This window comes from Heliangelus exortis, chromosome 20 (genome assembly GCF_036169615.1).
Source record: "Heliangelus exortis chromosome 20, bHelExo1.hap1, whole genome shotgun sequence".
Classification (NCBI taxonomy): domain Eukaryota; kingdom Metazoa; phylum Chordata; class Aves; order Apodiformes; family Trochilidae; genus Heliangelus; species Heliangelus exortis.
Genome location: NC_092441.1, coordinates 3,255,417 through 3,280,576, shown reverse-complemented (window position 1 = coordinate 3,280,576; position 25,160 = coordinate 3,255,417). Strand labels below are relative to the sequence as shown.

At 36.7% G+C, this 25,160-nt stretch overlaps 1 protein-coding gene across 5 annotated transcripts in view; it reads left to right on the top strand.

Annotated features, from left to right (window-relative positions):
* The window catches only part of HELZ (helicase with zinc finger), an 81,725-nt gene that overhangs the window by 31,313 nt on the left and 25,252 nt on the right, over positions 1 to 25,160 (top strand). For 4 of the 5 annotated variants that reach the window (XM_071764526.1, XM_071764522.1, XM_071764523.1 and 1 more), the window contains exons 11-18: positions 1,410 to 1,677; positions 5,871 to 6,204; positions 9,948 to 10,078; positions 12,383 to 12,562; positions 13,096 to 13,200; positions 19,390 to 19,568; positions 21,101 to 21,219; positions 22,560 to 22,705. In XM_071764526.1, coding sequence (XP_071620627.1) covers positions 1,410 to 1,677; positions 5,871 to 6,204; positions 9,948 to 10,078; positions 12,383 to 12,562; positions 13,096 to 13,200; positions 19,390 to 19,568; positions 21,101 to 21,219; positions 22,560 to 22,705 — 1,462 coding nt within the window. The remainder of the gene's footprint in view (positions 1 to 1,409; positions 1,678 to 5,870; positions 6,205 to 9,947; positions 10,079 to 12,382; positions 12,563 to 13,095; positions 13,201 to 19,389; positions 19,569 to 21,100; positions 21,220 to 22,559; positions 22,706 to 25,160) is intronic. The other variant, XM_071764525.1, reaches the window with a different exon arrangement.

Genomic DNA, 25,160 nt, shown 5'->3' with positions numbered 1-25,160 from the left:
TGGAAGAGCCTCCATTATGCATTTTGAAATTTTATTTGCTACAGAAAAAGAGAGTGGAGAGAAAATACAAAACACTTTTTTTATGAGAGGGTCACCATATGTGCAGTCTGTGCCTGGAACTGTTTATGTCAGGCTTCCTGTGGAAGCCTTTCTAGTATTGGGAATTAAATGGTTGTCTTTCTAGCAAGCAGGAGCTCAGTGCCAGCTTCATCACTGAGCTGATGTGATCTGAGGCATGGTTAGTATTGAGGGAAATCATCTCATTTATGGTGAGATGGTTTCCAAGAGGTGAGCCACACAAACATGGACTTCTTGCCATGCAACTGTATCTACTTATGTGGTTCAGGCTCAAGGTAGATACTTAAATGTGGCTTCTTTGTGAACACATATGATTAACCAGTAAGATAAACTACATTCCTGGAGTAATAGCCAAACTGAACTGAGATTTCTTTTGCTAAAAAGCTGTTTTCCTTCTCTTCAGAATAAAGACAGACAAGATGATGTTAAGTGTTCACTTGAATTTGAAAACCTCTTTTCTGCACATTTTTTCAGCGTTGGTGTTATATCCTGGATACCTGTCTTAAATCTTACTTGGAGATAATATGTTAAAATATCCTAGCTTCACTGTAAATGGCAAATATTTTAATCTCTGCAATTTAACTGCAATTCTGTTAACCGATGCACTGTTGTCATAGTGTTTTTTTGGCATTATTGGATGTATTTTATGTGGATGTAGACAGTGCTGGGTCTTCTGTTTCTCATTTAAACTATGTCATCCCTAAAATTAGGGTGTGCTAAAAATTAGTTTCATCTTAATTTTCTAACCTTCTATCATGTTAGGTTACATTTTTAAAGTTTTACCTAGCAAACTAACTCTATATATATAATGCAACTCTGCAGAATACATGTATTATGCTACCACAGATTTTTTTAAAGGCCTTCCCAATTTTGCAAAACCAGCTGGTTTATCAACCTTTTTTATTACTTTCTATGTTTTATAGTATATATTATAAGGTTCTTCACTGCTTTGTATTTTTGAAATGAGATGATGTTGCCATTAGGCTTTGAAAAGCATATTATGATGACAAGTCCTTCAAAGTTGTTTGCAATTATTAAAATTGCTTTCCTTGTTTGTCTGTATTCATGCTATTTGCTCTCTATAGAATATTTATTTTCTGGTATTATTTGAGAGCCTGCTTGTTCTCTGTGTACAACTGAGAAGTAGGGGTGGTAATTACTAGCAGTGAACGTACTAAAGCTGTCATAGGCAGAAGAGACTCTTACCTACATTTATTTCATTATCTAATGGTTGAATTTTTAGCAGTGGGATTTTTTGTGTTGGTTTTTGTTTGTTTGTTAACAAAAGTGGTGTTAGAACTTATTTCCTTTCCCCTGTTACCTACACCCAGATCTTGAATACCTGATGCACGCTCGGCAACAGCTCCTAACCACAGCGAAGCGTTGGGATTCTACTTCTAAGACTATTGTAGAATTTGAGCCTAATGAAACTACTGAATTGGAGAAGAGCCTTCTTACCAGATACCAAATCCCTCTGTCTGCTGACCAGCTATTTACACAGTCTGTGCTGGACAAATCATTGACCAAGACCAACTATCAGTCACGGCTACATGACCTCCTGTATATAGAGGAAATCGCACAGTATAAGGAAGTCAGCAAGTAAGTGAATCCTTTATAAAAATACTTCTTAGATGTTGCTTGTTGTCCTGTTCATTTTTCATTAAACTGTTCATTTTTCATGAAGCTGTTCATTTTTCATTAAACTTCCAGGATTGTTTAAGATGGAAAGTCTTCCTGTTTCTTGTTGAATCCGAATCTGGAAATAGTAACTTTGGATTAAGGTCACTTGCACTTAAGAAATGGAAATTACTGATACTCCTTTAAAACAAATTATATCTGTCAGTCTGTGCTTATGGTGGGAGGCACTAAGCAGCTGTTGTACAATGTTTTCTTAATGTCTGGGTAATAGTTATTTTTTGGGCTCTCTACAAAAAGACACTAACAGTAGGAGACTTATTTTTTGTTCCTTGGTGGAAGTAACTTATAGCAAAGTAATATCTTTACATAAGATTCTTAGAGGGAGTGTTAAATATGTATATATATATATACATTTATTTTTTTTTTTTTTTAAGAAAAAGGTTGAATTGTGGGTGGATCAGACTCTGATCTTGTGATGATATGGCAGCTGAATTTGTTGCATTTGTTCTTTAAATAGACTGAAAACCAGCTTCTGAATAAAAGTTCCTAGTAAAAAGCATGTAGCACACATTTTTTGGTTGTTTTCTTGTGTAATATCTTTAGATCCTGCATACATTTCTCAACTGCATTAGTTACATGAACAAATGCAGGGTTACAGAAAAGATGTGAGCTTCCCATGTATAGATTCTCTTGGGTCCTTTTTTTTCTGTAGTTTGATATTTGTGGCTAAAAATTTTGCCTGCACTTATGTGATACAAAAGAGTTTGAAAGTGTTGCACTACTCAGAATGGAAAGTTAAAAAGAGATAACTTCCTTTTAAGCTAATTTGATAGAAAAAAAAAAAAAATCAGTTACCTAAGTTCCAAATCAGAAATATCTATTTAAGGCAAAGTTGTCCAGGAGCTCCATAGGTTCAGCTGAATCACCCCACCAGAAGCTGGGAAGAAAATACTAGGAGTAGTTGTATTTCTAGTGTTTTTAAAGCAGGAAAATGATTCAGTTTCTTCTTTGGATCTCAGATAAAGGGCAGTATATTTGAACTATTTTTCTTCATATCTTTCATCTCTGCTGTGCTCTGCTCTTGAGCTGGAATCTGACATACAGAGGAATCACTCTTCAACACTGTTTTCATTGTGCAGGAATAATCTCCATCATGCATATTAATGATCAGGTTGATTTTTCTAAGGATTTGGGAAACAAAAGTGAGTTTAAAGTAAGCATTATGAAATATGGTCTGAAAGGAAACAGTATTTTTACTGAGTGAATTTTCACATTAAGAATTACACTTCCATGCCCCATAGGAAATGAAAGAGCAGCATGACTGTAGAAATGAAAGAAGTGTATTCTGTGGGTAATGTTTCCCCTTTGGAAAATTTGGTGCAGTGATGTTACTGCTCTTCTTTTTTTTCTCTAGTAGATTAATAAAAGTAAGTTTTAATAATGTTCTTGAAATTTTCTGTTTTGATAGTGTTGATGGCAGAGTTACTCTTTTGATCTTGTAGCTGACCCACTTTATTGCAACAAGGCTCAAAGTAGCACACTTTTCTGATCCTCTGTGGCCAAGATCACACACTTGGTATTCTCTAGTGAAGTGTCAGGGTTGCAAACCTAGAAATGGGCCCAGAAGTACAAAAAAGCAAGTGGGTTGTAATCCCTCTGAAGTGGTGCCATGAGTGAGTATTTGAGCTGCTACTCACTGATGGGTTTGTGTATGGTAAAAGTAGTAGGGTTGTAGACCTGGCCTCTTCTGACAAGACTGGATGTCTGCAGTTCAGCTTGGAGTGAATTGCTGGGTTTTAAGAAGGTTGATTTCTCATTTTGTAGGAAAATACTGTTTCAAACCTTAGATGGGATCACCTGAGTGAAATTGCTGAAAAGTATTGGATGAAGGTTGCAGTGAAGTCAGTTGAAGTCAATTATAAAGCAGATCATTCTGGATAGTCTCAAAGAACTTCACTTTAAATCATGTTTATTCTAATATTTCAAGAGGCATTTAGAAAAATTATTCCATATGAGTACATCACAAAATGGACTGTCTAATTTTCCAAATGCAGACATACTCTATGAGAAAAAACAAAACTGATCTTGATATTTGTTTGAGTTTTGGAAAGTTTTGCCTTACATACATCTGTTGATATTTTAAAAATTCTTCCTTTCTCTCTTGCACATCCAAAAGAAAATCAGAATATAATTGTCAGTGGCTAGGACTTACTGGGTGTTTTTTTACAAACATTAAATTGTGTGTGAGGAGACAAATAGCTCCTTCCCTGCAGTAAACTGTTCACTACCAGAATTACAGATTTATTCTCAAGGCTGTAAAAACAAAATACTGGCCTTGATGGAAAAGAGGTTTGCTTTTGTCATGACTGTGCCTTGTAGTTATCAATATATAGGTCAGTGTCACACTGCACACTCTGTACTCTGCAGGTATAAATTTAAGAGGAAAAGTGCAGCATGTGCAAGTGTTACGTGGGGCTTTGTTCAGGAGGGGTTGATTTGCCTTTGAGGAATTTATTGTTTGCACTGAGACTGGATGGATTAATGATTTATGAAGTCTTCCTTTAATTTCTGTGTTTTTCACTATGAGTAACAGACTTATTTTTTAGCTGGTTTCAGTAACAGGGCAATTAGGCTGGGATTTCAGAGTGCTTAGAAGGAAACAGAAAAAAAACCAACCCTGTTTTGTATAAATCTGCAAAGCAAGAGGGAGGAATGGATGAAAGGAGGACCTTATGTTTACAGCTAATCCTTAAGAGGATTTTGTAGTTTAACAGTTTGCCAGAAGGTGTCAGTTTACTCAATTGCTTGATAATCTCTAAACTTTAGATTCCCATTAATCATAAAGCTTGTGCTGTCTCAGAACAGCAATAATACCATTTTCCAGCACATTTTTACAAATCTGAATTTTGGGAGTGAGCTGATGCATGTTCAGTAGCAAAGGCATCCAAGTTCAGGAAAGTTTTAACAAAATAAATTCCCAATAGCATGTAATTATGTCTTACTAATAATGCCAAACTCTCAATTACCACTTTGAATATTTTATATAGCATTTTATATAGCATTTTACCAAGCATCTGAACATGATAGGCACTGCTTTTCCTGTTGCTTACTTGCTGAGCTGCTTTGGGGGTGTGAAGCACTTGTCTTGAATCAAGTTTCTGCTTAGCACTTGTGGGAATAGGAAGGAAGACCCTTGACTCTTGTGTGCTCCCTGAAGCTCCTGCTTTTTAGGGACTGCTTTAATCCCAGTTTAGGGAGTAACTTTTAGTGCTCCTGATGAACCAACAAACCTGTGTTCAGCAGGAAGACATCTCTTGTTTTTGGAAGGTGAATTTTTCCATGGGATTTAGGGGTCCAACTGTGTGAAGAAGCAACCACAAGGTGGCAAACTTGCAGTTTTTGTGCAAAACTGTGGTTTGCCACATAGGAAAAAAAAAAAAAAAAAAAAAAGAGTTGGGCTTGGTAGGTGTTTAATTTCCAAGAGAACGGAAATGCTGGATTTTATTTGTATGCTTTTTGACACTGCAGGGCTTAAATGATAAATTACCAGTTTATAGTTTTAAATAGGAAATAGAAGATGAACACATCGAATAAATCCAGTATGAATATGAAAAGTGTTACAAGAAAATGAATGTTTTTGAGGCATTTTAATAAACTCCTCTGAATTACAGGTATAATATCATTTACCTTTGAAGATGTAGATCACTGTCTGGTGTGCAGCCTGGAAATAGCTGAAATAAATGCATGAAATTTTATTTACATGAAATAAATAGGGATCTTCCTCTCTCTGCACTTCTCTCTTTGAATACCTAAAATAAGCTTCAGAACTGTTTAAACAATAATTTTCACTGCTTTGGGACATGCACAGCAACTCTGAATCACTCCAAATTGCTTTTGGTCTCAGAAAACCTGGTGTTTGATCCTGTATTGTTAGGATTCTATTTTTAAGCTTCACAGATATTGATTGTTTTGAATATATGTTTTATAAGCTATAAACATAAAGTGTAAACCAACAACTCCATACTTGCAAAGGGCCAGCTTGGCTTGCCCTGTTCATCTCTCAGAATGCAAGGCAGGGAGCCTGCACTTGGAATGCATGAAATTTCTGACTCGGAGAGCATTTTTCTGCCCTGACTTGATGCTTTCTCACTTAGGTTCAACATAAAAGTGCAATTGCAGATTGTAGCAAGCTTCATGCTCACTGGTGTTTCTGGAGGTGCAAAGTATGCCCAAAATGGACAACTTTTTGGTCGCTTCAAACTCACTGAAACGCTTTCGGAGGACACTTTGGCTGGACGACTGGTGATGACCAAAGTCAATGCTGTTTATTTATTGCCTGCCACTAAAGAGAAGTCAGCACAGACCCAAGGAACCAAAGAGAAGGTCTATGAAGCAGCTATTGAGGAGAAAACAAAGGATTATATCTTCTTGAGGGTATCCAGGGAATGCTGCGAAGAACTGAATCTTCGGGCGGATTGTGAGATGCAGGTGGGTCTTGAGTGGAAGGTTCCCTGTTTTTTTTGCTTGTCCTTTTTGTTTTTTTTTTAATATTATGTTGTTTGTAAAGATGATAGTGCATTAGATATAAATGGAGGTAAGGGAAGACAAAATTCTATTTAAGTATTTGACTCCTCACCCATCCCCAGTGTGTGTCTGATGCAGACGTTATGATAGATCTTCTTATCAAACACAAATAACATCAGATATAGGGCCCTGGAGTTGCTTGAAATGAATGCATTTTCACCAAAGGATCATATCCACCCACTCATTTTGTTTTGAGAAGACATATGGAAGAATTCTAATGCCTTAATTTAACATAGGTAATTGGTCTGGGAAGGCTTATGTTGTTCCAGGGTCTTGGTTTTGTGTGTGTTTTCTTAAAAGAGTAATTAAACTTACTAATTGATTCTATCACGGACTCCTCTGGAATGCAAAATGAGCTGGGGCTTTAGTAACTGTCTTATTTTTCTTTGAGTATCTTATAAAATTTTGCCTGAGGTAGCAGATCTGTCCTGCATTAAAGATTGGGTCCTAACGTTATTTGTAAAATTGTTTAGTACTTAATCCATATGTCAGTGAACTGGTGGTCAAATACTTAAAGTGTTACCTTTATCAATAAATTCTAATTGTGAGGAAATTTTTCTGATTAAGTATTGACTCAAAATTTGAAAAGGGATCCCCCAGGTTAGAATTGAGGGTATTGTAACTTGGATGCATTTTTAGTGAAGACACTGGAAATTTTGCTATTGTCTTCAGTGGAGTTGGCATTCCCTATGTGTTTCTTAAACATTGGGTGCTGCTTGGTGACCAAACTGACATGAGACTGTTTTATTTTTGGAGTGGTTACTCTGTTCTGTGTCCTCTTGTGTGAAACTGGCAAGGGATTAACTTCCTTTCCCACTGTTTTCTTCTTGTGGAATATACATGAAAGCAGGTTAGGTGCCTCTCCTTCACAGATGGCCTCATTCATTACTCTGCAATAGCAAATGGAACTGTCTGATTCAGTCCAGACTGGACTGAAAACAAAAGAAACCACAAGCTGATAAAGAGAGTGGTGAATACAGGTAGATAATAAGAGGTATTTAATGCTCAGCACCTTGCTTGGACTCCCAGAAGGGTCTATTCCAGTGGTGCTCAGATCAGCATCACAGTTTTTCTGCATTTAAGTTACCTTTTTAGTATTGGGTGGTCTTTTATTAGCCTTGGGTCAGTCTGAGCAAAGATGTTTTTCCTGTTTAGATCAAACTGGGAGGTTGGCACCAATGCCATTTGTGTGGAAGTCTTTTCCAGTCCTCTCTCTGACTTTGCTGGGTGAACAGTGGTGGGTAGAGATGGGTAGGACAGAGCTTTGGAGGAAGCTTGAGGTCCCTCTTGGGTGGGATGAGCTGGTGCTGTCATTCTTGACATGTGCTAAACCCCCCCTGCTTCTGAAGACCTGGATGTTACCCAAGGTATTGGGATAGGCACAAACTACATGGTGGGACAGTGGGGAAAAAGATTTCTGAAACATTCCTGTGTCCCATTTAACAAAGTTTTCCTGGCACTTACTCTCACTGTAGTGAATGCCACGCTTAATGCTGTATGGATTTGTTACTGCCTTTTTTTTTTTTTTTCAGAGTTATGGTTTTATCTTGCTGTAAAATGTGAGAGTCAAGATGAATATTTAACATCTTCATATCTGCCAGAGACTGAAAGTTAATGGCTACATTCTGCACTGATTCAAGAAAATATTGTTCATTTACAGCAAAGCTGGTGTTGATTTTACATGTTATGTAATAATATGAACTGCATAATATTTAAATATACTAGGAAAAAGAAAATGCTACAAGCTGGGTTTTACTGTAGGAGATGATCTTCAATGGTGAAGGTTACTGGTGCAGAGGAGGGTTTTTACAGGTGTGATCCCTGTGGCAGGAGGTGACTTTGTGGGCTGTTAAAGGAACATCTAGAAGGCTAGTTTAATCTAGAAGGCTAAATTATTCTTCCATAGGAGGAATTCTCCATGGGAGAGGTTCATGAGATAAGTTTATGTGCCTGTGAATGATGCATGTCATGGTCAGAGAGGTGATTGTCTGCTTTTCCAAGTCTTTTTTCTTCTTCTTTTCCCCCAAGTTTACTGATTTATTTTGATAATCACATGAATCTTAAATACAAGAAATGGGCTTTTTTGTTTGTAGTAGGTAAGGAAAACTTAGTTGACAAGTATTTGAAAAGTCCTTACAGAAGTTTTCAGGAAAGATAATGACAAAAATGTATTCTACTCTTGCTTTGTGTTTGCTAAGCTTTCTGGTTGGTAGCAATAATTATAATGAGATTAAAGTGTGATTAAGGATAGTGGGCTGATAAATAGAGAATCAGTGAGTGCTAAAGGAAAAAATGAAAATATCTTGGACACAGTTTTTGCTTGGAGCATGGGGATATGTTTAGAATGGCTGCATCACCTCTCTGGTGTTTCTCTGGGTTCTCTTGAGGTCCTCAACCACAGCTTTGCCCCCCATCACTTCAGTGGTGTGATCCTGCTCATCTTTGCTCCTATTTTTCTCATCTGTTGATGAGTAATATAAAACCATCTTCTGAGAAGTGGTTGTGAAAGCTCTCAGTAAAGATGACCCTAGAAATTATACATGTAACAAGTACACTTTCCAGGTAAAGGAGGGATGCTTTTCCAGGCAGGTTGCAGCAGTCTGGCTGGCTGTTTGGGTGCTCACTGTTCATTTTAAATCTCAGAAGGTACTTATTTGCTCCTGCTTCATCACCAAATGCTCATTAGAATACTAGCACAGTGATTACATAAATATTTAGTGACAGACAGTGATGCTTTGGAAAGAAAAATCAATACCTCACTCACTTGGAGTTCTTCAGCAGTTCTGATTGGTTTTATGCTGTTTTATATTAGTGCAAATCTGCATCAAATTTTCTATAAAGGCTCCTGTGTTAGGTGTTAACACTTAGTTCCTAGGTAAGATTAATTTGATTTTGAAGAGATTAATAATTGCAGATTTAAATACATGGAAGTGATGGTCCGAGTGAACTGCTTTTATGAATTGTTTCCCCAGGAGCTGCTTTTATTCAGTGTTCAAATTTAGAATATAGTTTTTCTCTTTGCTTTCTTAGTGTATGTGTGTGACTGGTGAGTACTCAGTTCCCATTGTTCAGTTCTGACTTTAATCAGGGATGCTAACGTGTGCTGCATGGCTCTTCTGGCTTTCTACCAGAATTTTTTTGGCATTCTCTTTTATTTACTAGTATAAAAATGTAAGCAATTGAGAGAAGAAAACAAAGAATGTATTGATAAGGCACTAATTGTTAGAAAACAACTTTTGGAGATTTCTAATAACTGAACATTTATGACATGTTATGTTATTCCAGAATGCTTGACTAGAAACAAATAATGTTTGGGTCACACAGCTGATTTGTATCATCTGTTGAGCTGTAATATTTTCTCAGTGTTTCAAGCTGGTTCTTACAATATGGAAGCTTATATTTTTAATAACAGTCTTTTAGGATAGTTATACTTTATAGAAGCATTTTTTATATTCCAAAAATTAGTCCAAGGATAGTTTCCCTTCGGTATTTTTTTTTTTCTGAAAAATGCAGTGGAATCTATCTCCAAAAACCAGACAACAGTAGGAAGATAAAAATGAAGCACATGCAGCAAAGTCCAGTGAGTGTTTCCTAAATTACTCATTTTTGGTTGACCTTTTCATTTGTTTATTTATTTTTCCCTGCAGGTTGAGCTTCAGTTTCAGTTAAATCGCTTACCCCTCTGTGAGATGCATTATGCCTTGGACAGGATTAAGGACAACAGTATTTTGTTTCCAGATGTCAGCATGACTCCCACCATACCCTGGAGTCCCAACAGGTACAAGAATACAAACACTTTAATATCAAAGATTGTATGGTAATGCAGTACTGAATTTCTCCTAACAGATGGCTGCCCTAGAACAAGAAACATGTCTTGCTCTTCATTAATGGTGAGGGTGGTTCAGAGAAGGAAGTGAAACTGTTCAAAATAAAACAAGAAAACTGATCCTCTGAGGATTAGAATCTGTTGATTGGTTTTCCCTGAGGCTGAGCTGTGGTTTTATAGGCACTGCAGTAGTATTGTAGCTCTATAAAACAGATTTGCTGTTGTTATTTACTCTTCTGCTGTTCTCCACTGAAAATACACATTATAAGAGTGTGAATGGAGTTTGAAAAGGAGTTTGAAGGAGTTTGCTGGGCAGGATTGCAAGCATGCAGACTTCTGTTTGCAAGGAGCCATCCATTAGTACCTTTTCAGCTTGGTGTAATGAACCCACACAAAGGTGGCCAAGAAAGGTGTGGGAATGATCCTTGCAAAGACCAGCACAGCACTTGCAAGCAGTCCTGAGGTTCTTTGTATACATAACCTTACAGTTTCCTTTAGGAAATAGAATCTCTTATGTTATAGAAATACTTTTAAGGCAACATCAGGCTGATGCAGTGGAAATAGTTTGTCTCCAGGGGGAAACTTAGGGAAGAGAAATGTGAGGCTGTGTTGCTCAGGGAATATGGTCAGGATTCTTGGTGCCTAGGGAAGGATAAGAGGGGTATGAAGTTTGTGTACTTAGAAACCAGGGACATGAGAGAAATGTGGAACTGATAGCCTGGGCAGCATGCAGGGAGCTGTGGGGTGTCCTGAAGGTGAGAATTAAGGGTGTGCTTCTGATGCCATGCAGAGGAGGAGATAGCTCAAGGATTAAAAAGAAAATGATCTGGCCAGAAACCTGAGATAAGGGAGATAAGACAAAAATTACTAGAAAAATTTTAGTTTGTCTTGGGAAGTGTAGGAAGAATAGAGGTGATAAAAGGGTGGGTGCAGTGTTGGGAGTGAGGATGCTGCATGTGTCAAAGCTGTGACAGTAAAGGTCAAAAGAAGGGAATGGGATTTGCATGGAGTTCCACTGCAAAGGGAATGGAGGATAATGACAATCTGTTCACTGAGTTAAGTTCTGAGGGAATTTTGCAAGGAGATGGTGTTTAATGATAGTTTGGAAGTAAGCAGTGATTTCAATAAAAAGGAGGTAAGTTAAGTGAGCCAGAACTTTTAACTTCTCTGGTATATATCTGGAAGTTTACATTTACAGAAATTTACATATCAGTTGTAGTTGATATAAAAATTTTACAATTAAGTTACATTTGTTATATACAGAAATGAGATATTTATGTAAGGGTTGGATTTCAGTTTAAGTCAGTGTAATAAATATGTGTTTTTCCTTTTGGTGGCTTGGTTTGCCCCACCTTGCTAATCAGTACTTCTGACTGACTCAAATTTATCCCTGTTTTCCTTCTATTTTTGTTCTGCATCCCTATTACTTTCCAGTATTTCTTAGTCTCCTGCTAGCTTGCTGTTCATAGCTGTCTTAAAAAGTTGGGAATCCAGTCAATTCCCTCTTGCTTTTACTCCCTATTGCTAACTACTACTTAATATAAATTTTCCCAGTCTGTGAGCAGCACAGTGCTTGTACCAAAGGAGATCAGATTACTGAAGTATGGCCATATGTGCAGCAGTGACAGGTGGTTTTTACTGTGCATGTCTACTTTTAAATCTGGCAGTGGGAATATTAAAAACTATGTCTACCAGTCTTTAACCTCTTACACTCACTGGAATTTTCTGAAAGCATCTTCCACTTCATGCTGGTATCACCAGCTAGTTGCAGCAAAATCATTTTTTAGGCTGCTTTCTCATTAGAGGTATGTGACTTAATGGTCTTGAAAAAGCAAAACATAAACCAGAAAAGGTAAAGAGAAATTTTTAGTTAATTGGTAGCCATTGATTTTTAAATTGTTTTTACATTTCATTGTAAATGAGTTTTACCAAGCCCTGGAGTTGTGTAACTGTTGACTTCTGAAGCTGATAATGTAAATACTGCAGGGAAGAAACTCAACTAATGTTAGATTAGTTATTATGTATTAGATTACATATTATTGTTCATACAGTTATATATATGTATGTGTGTATATATATTTTATATTTTTATATATATATATCTACCTTATATTTTTTTATATATATATGATTTTTTTTATTTTTTTTTTTTTTAATTTCTTTAAAGGTTTTGAAATCTTCCCTCATTTAATTTCTGACTGGCAGGGGATTGTCCCAGCTTATGTTCTGAAACTCTGTTGCTTCCTTTTGTTGCAGACAATGGGATGAGCAGTTGGACCCTCGACTCAACGCGAAGCAGAAAGAGGCTGTTCTGGCTATCACTACTCCACTCTCAATACAACTGCCTCCTGTTCTTATCATCGGTCCCTATGGGACAGGAAAAACCTTCACTCTGGCTCAGGCAGTCAAGCACATACTCCAACAACAGGATACTAGGTGAGATGGGGCACTAAATGGAGAGAGATGCTTGATTAGCTGAGCTGGTGGAATTTTTTGGCTTAAATTCGAGTGAAAGGTAGAAATGCAGGATTTCCATCCAGCTTAAAACCAAACGAAACTCAAGTCCTCTGTCATTGTTTTGAATGATAAAGTAATTTTGTAGTCTTAGCCTGTGTGTTCCGTTTTGGAACAAAACTAATAAAAAGTGACAGTGTGTAGAATGACTTTGATTTGCACGACGTGGAAAGTTTTGCAGTATGTTAGATAGTAAAAGCTGTTCCTTACTTAAAATTAAGTCTAGATTAATAATAACAAAATAATAATTGAAAAACTGTCTGAACTTTAAATCTTTCCATAACTGAAGGATTTGAGTTAAAGGGCTGAGTCATGCAGATTACAGTAGGTTAGTGATTAGTTTCATTAAGACAAATGTGCAGGAAGATGGCCACTGTTTCCTTTTTTTTGTATTCTACTGCTTTGACTTGTTTTCTGTTTCTTCATTGCTTTTTTATTTGCACCATTTATTCCAGCAGGATTCTCATTTGCACCCATTCTAATAGTGCTGCTGATCTCTACATAAAGGATTATTTACATCCATATGTAGAAGCAGGCAATCCCCAGGCAAGACCTCTCAGGTATTTTTTTAAGGCTTATTATGTATCTATAAAATACTATTCTTAAGAAAAGGTGTCTATAAAAAAAGGTTAAAGAATTTTTAAAACATAAAAGCATATTGGCATTACCCAGCAGTGCTTTTAAAAACACAGACTAAAAGGAACGTGAAACATTGTCAACATACTTTTGGGTCATTTGTTAAATAAAAATAAAGACATCCTTTTTTAAGCTTTTATTATTCTATTGATAAATGTGTCTTTCCTAATGAGCAAACTTTTGATATGCTCCTCTAAAAGCTACTATGATAAAATAAAATGAACTTTAATTGTATTTTAATTCCAGAAAATTCTGACTCACACTTACAATGATAATTTGGAAACTGGGGCTACCCACCTGGCTTTTTTAAAGAAAAAAATTGATGTCATAGGAGCTGCATATTTAGAGAATCATGTGAAAGTCGTTTGGCCTCTTCTGATAAATCAGTTTGAAGTCATTGTTTTTGTGGTTAAATGTACCTAACATGGGTCATTTGGGGGAACTAGTGAAGGAAAAAAAAATAAAGAAGGGGTGGAAATTTTAAAACCAAGGAGGTAAATTGGCATAAGAGTAGTTAAGGAGTATTAACTTATGGGCTGAACCCTACTCCTCTGATTCTTTTGTGCAGTAATCACAATGTCAAATGTCTATTGCTAACTCAGTATGTATTTTTAAGTTATGGACATCATTTTCTGAATGCCAGTGTGTGAGTTAATTACATTACTAAGAAAATCACTCTGTAAGTTTACTTGTTGGATATTAAAAGCCATCCTGGACTTACATTATGTGCAGTGTCAGTAAAGTGAATGAAGTTTTGTGAAAGGGCTGAATTTACAAGAGGTGTAAATTCATAGAATCATAGATTCTGTTCTCTTAGGTTTGCTGCCTTTGGTTGCCATGTGGTAGTTTACAGACACTGAGGATCTGGCCAAGGAAGAGAAAGCAGAGGGGTTTTTGAAAAGTTCCCTTTTCTCTTGCTGGCATTTTAACAGAGATCATCTTAAGGTGATTTGTAAAGCACTTTGTGATGACAAGCATTGGGGTGTCTTAATTTTGTGGTGGGAAAAAAATGTGTGCAGTTGACACAGAAATATTGTGGTGTGACTTAACAGACCAAATGCAGTTGTATTGTGGTTGCCACCTTCTTTTAGGTGGTGTATTCACCTATATTCCAGCCTCAGAAATATTTACATGAACATATATAAATAAAAGTGTTGCTTTTTCTTACAGTTAAAACGTATATGTGTATTTGCCAGGAAAATTACAGCACATAATTTAAAAGCCATTGAATGTTAGAATTTAAGTATAATCATCATAGTAGTTATGAAGATTTTGGAAAATGCTTCTGTAGATTTTATGATACTGTTCAGATAAAAATGGTACCTTTATAAACAGTTAAGGTTTTAGAAAATGTCAGGCATCTCTGAAATTGTGTGTAGATATTTATGGATCCTCAAATACATATGTTTTCTAATAAAAAATTTGACATATGATTGAGAAGCATATGTTGTTTGAAAGCTAACTGCATGTTACCCTGATCTGACAGGAGTTGAAAGGTCAGTTTGTCTGAGCTGAAAACTGGAGCTGTTTGAGGCTCCTGGAATAAAATTAATTATAGATCTGTTACTTATTGACTATTGTCAAGATAGATTTTAAACTTAATATCGTTACTGTTCATTTTAAAAGGTTCTCTGAGTCTCTTGCAATATTTTAAAGGAAAGGTGGAGTGGATTAGCAGCAGTTCCTGATCAGAGCTGGAGGTGCTGATTGCAGGGGTTGATGTGTTTCTAACTGACTGAGTGGTTTGCTTTAGATTTTTTCCCTTATTTACTCTACAAGTGATGTGTTGGCTGAACAGTTTCCTTGCTGCAAGTGTTCCCATAGTGTGGAGCACCATAATATTGATGTTGTTTCTAGAGAAAGGAAGCTTAGTTATTTGACATTGACTGAGGACTGTGTAAATCTTGCTGTAAATTTCTGTGGGTCAGACACATGCTAAATGCATCACCCTTTCAGTGGTGCAATCTTTAAGTTTGAAGCCTAGAGTTTGTGGGGTTTTTTGTTTAAATATTGTGTTATAAATTCAGATTTTTTTCCTAACGGAATAACTATCCATGCCCTTTGGAAAACACTGAGAATGAACACTGAGAATTTATGTTGAGTCTAACTGAATAACTGCAACTGAATAAAATACCAATGAAGCCTGAAGGCCAAATTCTCTTAGTCCTGATGCCCATAAACAAATTTGTACCCAGGAAAAAAAAAAAAAAAGCCCTTGCGTTTGATTAGATACTTCAGCAGCTTTAGGGGCACACTCCAAAACTTCACTCTTACTGCAGAAACTTGACATTGAAACAATTCTGCTATACTTAAGTAAATGCATGCAGAAGTATTTCTGAAAGAAAAAAAAAAACACCCTAACCTCCAGTTCTGAGGAAAGAGCTTTTGATGAAGTGTTCTGTTAGGTGCCAAGGCACTTGATTTTAAGTGTAGAGAAGTAGACACCTTTAGGTGGTGAGTCAGAGCTGTGAGAGGTGGTAATTGGCTCCTAATTTCTCTACCCTTTTACTCTGTGGATGTGCTTGTCTTTCCCCATCAAGTGCTAGTCTTCAGGAGGCAGGATGCTGAGGTGGGCACTGGAGCTAAATACTTGAGATTATCATCACCCCCTCCTGAAAACTCCAGGCAAGCCCCAGGAAAAAGGTAGCAGCAGTTTCTCTGGGCATACAGTGAATGAGGTAGCTTCTTGGATATTTTAGTTTCAGTTGCATCCAGACACTTCTTTTGTGTAGTACTAGGGGAATAGGAAAGAGGTTGATATGCTTTTAACTGTATTTTTAATGATTTTATTTATTTCTATCTGACTGTGCTTGGTTTGCAATAACAAACAAAAGCAACCCCCAAACAAAAAGCTATCAGGTTTTAAAGGACCAGTGCTCTGGTTTCCAAATTGCTTGAAGTTCCAGTATTTACCTTTTCAAATGTTAGTTTGTAAAATTAATGCCTCTTCAGCCAATTACTTTTTTCCTTGAAACCATTGCTTCTCTCTTATGCTTAAGGAAGATTGATTAAAAAATTAAGTTTTGGGTTGTAAGGCAGGATTTTCATGTGTGTTCTCTATCCCAAGGAACTTTTTTTGAGAACAAGCCTCTCTTTGGAGTTGAATCAAAAGAAATGGAAGAGGGGAATCAGGTGCTTTTTAAAGTTTTCTTTAAGTTTTTGGGACTAACTTAGGAATTTTTAAAATTATCTTTTTCCCTCTAAGCTTCTGTGTTGTTTTTGCTTGAGGGATTTTGGGTGAGAAATAACAGCACAAAGTCTGAGGAACTGGGTTTGGAGTTTATCCAGAAAGTGTTCTTTGGAGCACAGCCTGAAGGGAGAATCCTGGGCTTATTATCAAGAACTGGGAGGAGTCAGTTTTTCCCAGATCAGGCAGGGAAAATGAAATCTGGAGAACATAAATACAGTTCCCTTTGAGTTTCTGTTGTAAGAAGTCATGAGAAGTAGAAGTCATTTTGTAGGACAGGAGTACAAATGAAACTCTCTTTAGCCTCCCTCTGAGGTTCTGACTCTAGACTCCCACTTTATTAACTTTTAGAAATGTATTTTAAGTGATTTAGGTGCAAGCCCAGCCTGGAACATGAAAAAGGAAATTATTGTGAATCTTAATTGCTGTTAAAAATTCACTATTTTTGCAAACAAATTAAAATGTTGATAGAAATTTTGGAATTGAAGCAAAACATGGTTAAACCTTTGCATTCAAGGTTTTAGTTTCTCCAGAATTCCAGGCTGGATGTGGGGTGTCAGAATTCTGCCTCATGTGAGCTTTGGCTGGATTTTGGGTTTGGAGCTGTAGCTTTTGTTCAGCTTTATGTCTATAGCTGTAGATTAATAGAATGGTTTGCAGGTTTTGATTAACATCTGCCTGCATTCAGATATTGATAATACTCAGATATTGGAAGGTTTAGTTGCTTGTTTAACCAGAAGTTAAGGAAATGGTGCAGGGTAGAGTGTTATGATTAAGCTGTTATGTTAAGCTGGTAAAATTCATTTTTGTAATAGGCTCCTCTAGCTTTAAGGACAAAAAAACCTAATGAAATTACAGGGGATATTTATTTTTTTTTTTTAGCCCAAATTACACCTGAGAAAGAAATCCCTTGTTCATTGTGGCTTACTTATATCACGACATTTTCAAAGTAATCACACCTGTCAGGTGTTTTTATGCCAGTGGTGAATAATAGCTCTGGGATACCTTTTTGATCTGACATCAAAATAAAATAAATTAATGGGTAAGCAGCAATGCAGTTTGAAATGCTGTCAGCCAATCTGTGAGTCACACATAGTCAAATTTTTGTAATAGAAGACAGTGCATGGTATAATAATGACTAATAACCATAATATTTTGCATTTCAATAGCACCTTTCATCCAAGAATCTCAAAGTGCTTTACAAACATAAAATCACAATAAACTCATTAATCCTCACAGTATTCCTGTGAGATGTAGGTAAGTATTGCCCTCAGTGAAGATGGAGAAACAGGATCATAAGGAATCTGACTGAATGTTTGGGATGGATAGAGCAGAGCTTATCTTGCTCCTGCTACCTTCTTCTAGCTCTTAGGTCATCAGGTTGATCTAATAATTTATCAAATAAAGCTTATCTGTTTATGCTGATAAGAAATCATATATTGGGAGAGCAATAGATGGTTCTTGTTCCAAGAATGGCTCAGGAGTCTGTTCTTTGCTTCTGCACCAAATCCAGCTCCTATCTGGAGTTACCTTTCATCACAAAGTGATAGTTTGGGTTGGTTGTGTTGTCAAATTAAAAAAAACATTCAGAATCCTGCAGTGCACTTGCACCTCTTTGCATTGCATTTTGTTCTTTTTGTCCAACCAGGACATTGTATTTTCACAATCTGAATTGATTATAGTCCTAATAATTGCTTCTCTCACTTTTTCTGGAGCTGAGCTGTAATTTTCAAATGTGGGTGGACAAGTGGAATCCAAAGTCCAGTTGCTGCAGTCAGGTTTTGCACTAAGATATGTAATTACACTTCTCCAAATACTTTTTTAATGATTTTGGATTTGTAATATGGATGCAGGACAAATTAATTGGAAATGGATAATAAATAGATAAACCAAACAGCATTGAATCCCATATTTAGAACTGAAATTTGTTTAAATATTTTTTTTATTTGCTTTGGAAACAAAATAACTTTCATTCTAAGTAGTAATACTTGTACAATAGTTTCCTGTAGTTAAGTCTTCCCCTTACTTAGAGTTCCTACTTGATACAGTTCAAATTTTTGAGGAAAACCCCATAGAGAAACCTTTTGACATCTCTATCCAGATCCTCAGTGGTTTAGTATCTATTTTTCTGTACCCCTGCACAGTTTTTTGTGCTGTGTTTTCTGGGGCATTATCTTTGTGTCTTCCCTGTTTCTCTTCCATTCAGCTAGACTGGCCGTAACATTTCATCACTTTTTAAGAAAAAACTCATCATTGGTCTCATGATACAGTGATTAAAATTATGTGTCATGGAAAGATATTTGAAGTCCAGTGCTTTGCTGACAATGTCTTGATATTTTAGACTCCAGCCATCCTTTCTGGCACTGTTTTCTCATTCTTTTGTACAACGTATCATAACTATGGCCCTGCATGATAAAAAGATGAATATCCTGTTTGGTTCTTAGAACTCAGAAGACATATGGTATGTGGAAAACAAAGGACAGGGTTTTATTAATGTCTTTTGAATTTATTTTTTTTTAAAGATGCTCTGGCTGCCGTTGGTGAAATGTGCAGACCACTGCAGCTCTCTCAGTACCAAGAGTGAGCTATATTTGTATTTCACCTGAGGAAATATTTCTTTAAAATGAGTTTCCTGATAGATGAAAATAAAATAGGCATTGATGTGAGGGCTGTAGAACTTAAACATATGGAGAATTCACAGATTTCCACTCATGAATTAACCCTTGGTAACTCCTTATGAACGTAGTATCGCACTGCAACAAATAATGGAAAATAAATCCAGGACATTTTAGCATGTAATTCTGCAGAGTTGTGATGTTTTCCTTCCTGAAGGTTACATTTAGTTACCAAAAACCAGAATAACATTTGAAATATTAGTCACTGTGTTCAAACTGTATGGAGAATAAACCCACTCTTTCTTTTCTAGGGTATACTTCAGAAATCGCTGGGTGAAGACTGTCCACCCAGTTGTGCATCAATACTGTTTGATTTCAAGCACACATTCCACCTTTCAGATGCCACAGAAAGAAGACATTCTTAAGCAACGAGTAGTAGTTGTTACTTTAAATACATCACAGTATCTATGTCAACTGGATCTTGAGCCAGGTAAGATGATTCTAGCAAGGAGTGTCTGTGCTTTAGAATTATCTTCCTCTTATCGGTGTCAGTGCCTTACTCAGAAAGAAAAAAGTAAGCAGTGATTGTCTTAAAGTGGTCTTATCTTTTATGAGCAAATGGTTGTTACAAAGCTGTAAACTGCTGGTATTCAAATTAATATTTTGCTTTTTTTTTTTTTTCCCCTCTTATTAAAAAAAAAAAAAAAAAGAAAGCAGTACTATCTATGATCCCATGTTTCTGAGATCCAAGAGGGAAAATTCTGTTTGATATTCTGACTTTGTATATTATGCTCATTAAGGTCATTACTCAGTGGAGCATGTAAGCATAAATACACATGGAGTGCTTTTTCCTTGTTTTCTGAATTGTTTAGCTTTGCAAACAACTCCCACACATACAAACCCATTCAATGTTAACATTATATTTCTAGGGTTGTTTTCTAAACTGAAATATGTTAGGCTGATTTTTTCAGGGCACAGGCTCCTGGGGGTTTGTTTGCTTGATCTCCAAATGAAATCCATCTGCTTGTTAGAAAAGGTGGAATTTCTGGACGGATGTTGTTAATATTTTTATAGCTGTGTTCAGGCATTTCTTGCAATACAGAAAACTAGTATGGAATTTATTGTAAATATTTTCAGCTCTTTAGATGGAAGTAGCTGCCTTGTTTGGCAGGGAGCTGTGTGCAGTCATGCCATAGGAATGTGTGTGCAGCTTTATGAAATTCATGTTTTCCAAAGAAAATTTCTACATTTTTATGTATATAAACTTAATTGGATGCTACACTGAGTCCTCTACTACTTTTGTTTTTTTCCTTAATACATATCAGTGTATAAAAACACTTCTATACCTATCCTGTATTTGCTTTTCATGAAATTCAAGTCTACTCTGGCCCAGTTTTTCTCAAGTGCATGTTTTCCAGTGCATAGATTGCCCACACCCCCAACAAACCTTTGGTCCACTTTCATCATAAGGTTCAATTTAAATTTTCCTTCAACTTCTGTTCCTTTTTCCCTCCCAACATTCCTTAAAGCCCATAACCAGCAAAGTGCTCAGGTATGTGTTTAATTTTAATGGGAAATTTAATATGTTAAATAATTAATAGTTCAAGTACAGGAGGAATTCCTTTTCATTGTCATTGTCCAATGCTCTTGAAGCCTCATGGTGATGAAAAAATGCTCAGATCTGAGAAACTACAGAGGGAGATCTGTCAAGAGACATTTCCCCTTGGTGTAAGGAGAACCCAGATAAAACACTTGTTTAACTTCATGTGTATCAGAAGAAAGAGGCAGGTCTGTGGGCTGCTGCCCATAGTTGACCTCTCTTGGTCATTTGATGAGTTTGAAAATTGTTTGTGGTTCCCAGTAGCTGCCAGAAAAGAATTTGTATAAACTATACTCTTTTTTTTTTTATTATGTTTACTATCAGAATGCAGAACTTTTTCGGTGCAATTTCTTCTGTTGCTATCAGTGTTTATCTTATCATATTTCAAGTTTCATTTATTTGCTGATATCTCTGTTTTACAGGTTTTTTTACACACATTCTGTTAGATGAAGCTGCACAAGCTATGGAGTGTGAAACTATTATGCCTCTAGCATTAGCTAATAAGAACACAAGAATTGTCTTGGCAGGAGACCATATGCAGGTAGGAGCTATAGAATTCTTGAAGTGCCTACATAAAATATTTGTATTTATTTATTTATCTGCTCCAGATTTCTGTGGAACATGAATAACTCAATCTCTAATGTAGACTCAGTGGTTGTGCTAAGTGAGAATATGCTGAACAAGTTAAGAGATAATAGAGGAAACTGAGCAGTGGTTTGTTACTGAGATGGACTGAAGAATTGCTTGGTTTAAAGAGTTTAGATGAGTCTGAAATGCTGATTATGCATGTCACTTTGCAGCCTGTAGGCATGATAAAACATGCTTGGAAAAGTCAAACTTGCTGTGTTGATTTAAGGCAGATTTATTTGTGTTTGTAGATTTGCCTTTAATTGTCTTGACATTTCACAATAGCAATAAAGTGGATGTTTGTTTTGGTGTGGTAATAAACTTCGTGTTGCCACCTATGATTTAGTGGCTACTGGATCATTTCAAGTCATGATCATAGTAATCCAAAGGACTGCAATAGTGCTTTTTAAATTCACTTTTCAAAAGTGCTTTTTAAAAGATTGGGATTCTTGCCACTTCATGGCCAGCTGCAAGGGTAGAGTCTTGACTTGGTCTGTGTGTCTCAGGCTGTGTGAGCACAGAGCTGTTCTATAGCTCAGGTTCTTACAGAAGCTACTGTATGGGGTATCCAGTGTTTCAATTTATAAAGCTAATATTTATCTGAACTGGAACTCAGGCTTAGAGTCTGAGTCATGTGTAATCAGAATGACAAATAGATTGGCTCAATTCCAAAAATTTCAAAATTATGTTTTTAAAAAATATCTTTTCATCATATTTGTTTCTGGTTTTCCTGCTGTAATAGATGGTGATTTTAATCTTAAACAAGCCCAATAGTAGTTTAATGTAATAGTAACTAGGCCATCTAAGGTTTAGTTTTTCTAGCAACCTAAATTTAAAAAATTTATTACAAATTTCTACATTTTCTGATCTTTAGTAGTTGAGGTAGTAACTTGACTACAAAGTGCTTGTCAGAGTAATTGTGTAATATCATTCAAAACCCAGTTTTGGCTTTGAGTTTATTTATTTATTTTTAAAACAGCTCTCTGCTTTGAGTTACTCATCTGTGCAAGCCACAAAGGAAAAGTTCAGATGTAAAGTTTCTTCTCTTTATGTAGTTTCTGTATGTTGTGTTCTTCCTCTAAGAGCCCACTGGCATTTCAGTGGCACAGCCACGGAGTTTGTCTTCCAGATAGGAATGTACACTAACAGTAAGGTTTCATGTCTGTTTTGCTGCAAAATATTTCTGTTGGGAGCATGAAATTCCAAGTCCACATATTCAGTTACATTTTCTTTGTATGTGTGTGTCTATTACAGCTCAGTCCTTTTGTCTACAGTGAATTTGCCAGGGAAAGAAACCTCCACGTTTCATTGCTCGACCGGCTCTATGAGCACTACCCTGCAGAATTCCCATGCAGGATCCTGCTGTGTGAGAACTATCGCTCCCATGAAGCTATCATCAAGTAGGTGTGAACTTTTTCACTGTATCATGCTTTTCTTTGGCTGCTGGGAGTGAACAAAACTCTAAGCCAAGCACGACTGAATGAAGAGAGAAACGTTCTGAGTTTCTTTAAGGGAATCTTAAACGTTTCGGTGTTAATTCACAGATCAGTTCTTTGTTACCAGGCTGAAGTTTGCTCTGCTAGAACAAAAACCATGGGTTGAGTTGGAGACTTTCCTAACAGACCCCTCATTCAGGCTGGGAGGCTTTGTCTTGAAGGCATACCCACGAAGCAAAAGAAGAGCTAACTTCCCCCTTTAAACTGTTACACAGAACATTATTTAGGGTCTGCTTCAGAATTTTGTTGAACAGTTTCAGAATATTTCATCTCTCAGAATTTGTTGAACTGTTTTGTTGAACTGTTTTGTTGAACTGTTTTGTTGAACTGTTTTGTTGAACTGTTTTGTTGAACTGTTTCAGAATTATGGGGTGGGTTATCTTGGAATAAGATGTACACATCTGTACTTGTGCACAGTGTAAGGAACCTACAGATACATAGCCATGAACAGAAAAAAATAGGTCAAATTTTGGGCATGTTTCTTTGCTGTTCCCTTCTTGTATTACTTCTTTCAAGACACATTAATCAGTGGGTTTGCATTTTTATGCTGTGATAAACTAATGGCTGCTAGTCTAATGAGCTCATCCATGAGCTGTGCTAGAAAGAATAAGTGCAATCATGGGGAAAAATGCTAAAGTTTAAATTCTGGCTCAAATATGTACTGAGGAATTTTATGTTGTATCCAGTCACACTAATTAGCTTATCACTGTGTTCAAAGCAAAAGCAGAAATATTTAAGTGCTCTGGGGAATCAAAAGTGAGAATGTAACATATTTTGTTACGTAGTTTGATCTGTCTTCATTTTATGGACTTTTTAGACTGAGTGATCCTAAATTTCTTATGCATTTCTTGAAATTTTAAGTTCAAAATGAGACAAAACTGAGAAAAGCTCACTTTAGTTTTTTGAGTAGAGATCAATTCCATGAAATTTGCCTCAGAAAGATAATGAAAGTTCACTTCAGCACTTGCAGTTCAGTGGGTACCTAGAAAGATCTCCTGTGTTGTACACCAAGGTAAGGACTGCAGAAATACCTCTTGGGCTTGTTGGCTCTCTGGTGAAAGTCCAGTGTGCCTCATTCCCTGGGAAGCATTGCTGTGTGGAGTGAAACCTGCTAAATACTCTGGTGGTGGCCCATTTAGAAGGCTGGTTCAAGTCTACTGTTTTTTTTTTTTTTTTATAATTTGTCCTGACAAATGGGACCATGGCACTTAAACAGAATAAGTGTGGGAAGATGTTTCACGGTGCATTCATTAATCACACCTGCCCAGCTGAAGAGGAGAAAAGGAATTGAGGGAAGAACAAGCCATTAGTTCAGCCTGACTTTAGGATTGTAATTGGATAAAACACTCCTTGTAGAAGGGGTGTTTTATTCTTTGATAAGAAGTCATTGCTAAGAATTAATTTGCACAAGAAATTGTTGGTTTTGCTCACTGGTGGCAGTAACTCCAGGTTCTTCAGGATGGTCCAGTGTAAACCAGTTCTGCTCAGCAGAGAACTGCAGTTGTCTGATGATCATTTGATGACAGACCAGTTTCTGTAGCTTTTCCAGGACCAGTTATTTACATCTTAAACTACAGGAAGAACCCAGTGGGCTCACTGACTGCAGTCTCCTGCATTTGTTGTCTTCATGTCAGGCTGCAGTAATCTTACTGCATCCACAGAGCTATATCTGAAGACTTAAGGTTGGAGGTTGAGCATTCAAGAGCTGGATTACACCAGAGTTAATAAGAATATTAGTCCTGGAGAACATTAAATTTGGAGGTTGAACAGTAAAGAGGCAGATTATACCAGAATTCACTGGCTGATGAAAGCCAGTGCATTAGTTTAGCTCTGCTGTGCATACAGCAGTATACAGCACTTAAACTACTACCTATAGTAATCTGCAGCCTCTTCTTGCTGCCTTTTTGCCTTGTTCCATTCAATTTGCCTTCTTCCCTCTGGCTTTTCACCATGAAAGTAGTTCCTGCCTCATTTCTTTTTCAGTCAGCCAGCTCCTGCAGTGCCTGCTGCCAGCAGAGGAATTGTTTTCTGGTTGTGTTTCTCTTGACTAGCAACATAGATAGGTCTGGAAGTGAAGTCACAGAAGAAAAGCTGGTTTGGAATGCTTGGCCTACATTGTGCTCAGTATGCATGAAGTCTTTAGTAAATTTAATCTTTTAAGTTCAACAACTATTAAGTGATGTAAGCAGGCTCATTGTCCAGCAAGCCTGGGGAATAACTATTCCCAGACACAAGTGTTCCTTTTCCCCAGTTTCAAGCCACCAACTTCTGAGTGAAACATGAGTGAGAATGTTAATAACTCTGTCAAGCATTAGATTAGAAGAAAATACTGCCTTTGTAGAAAAACTGTTGGAAAAGC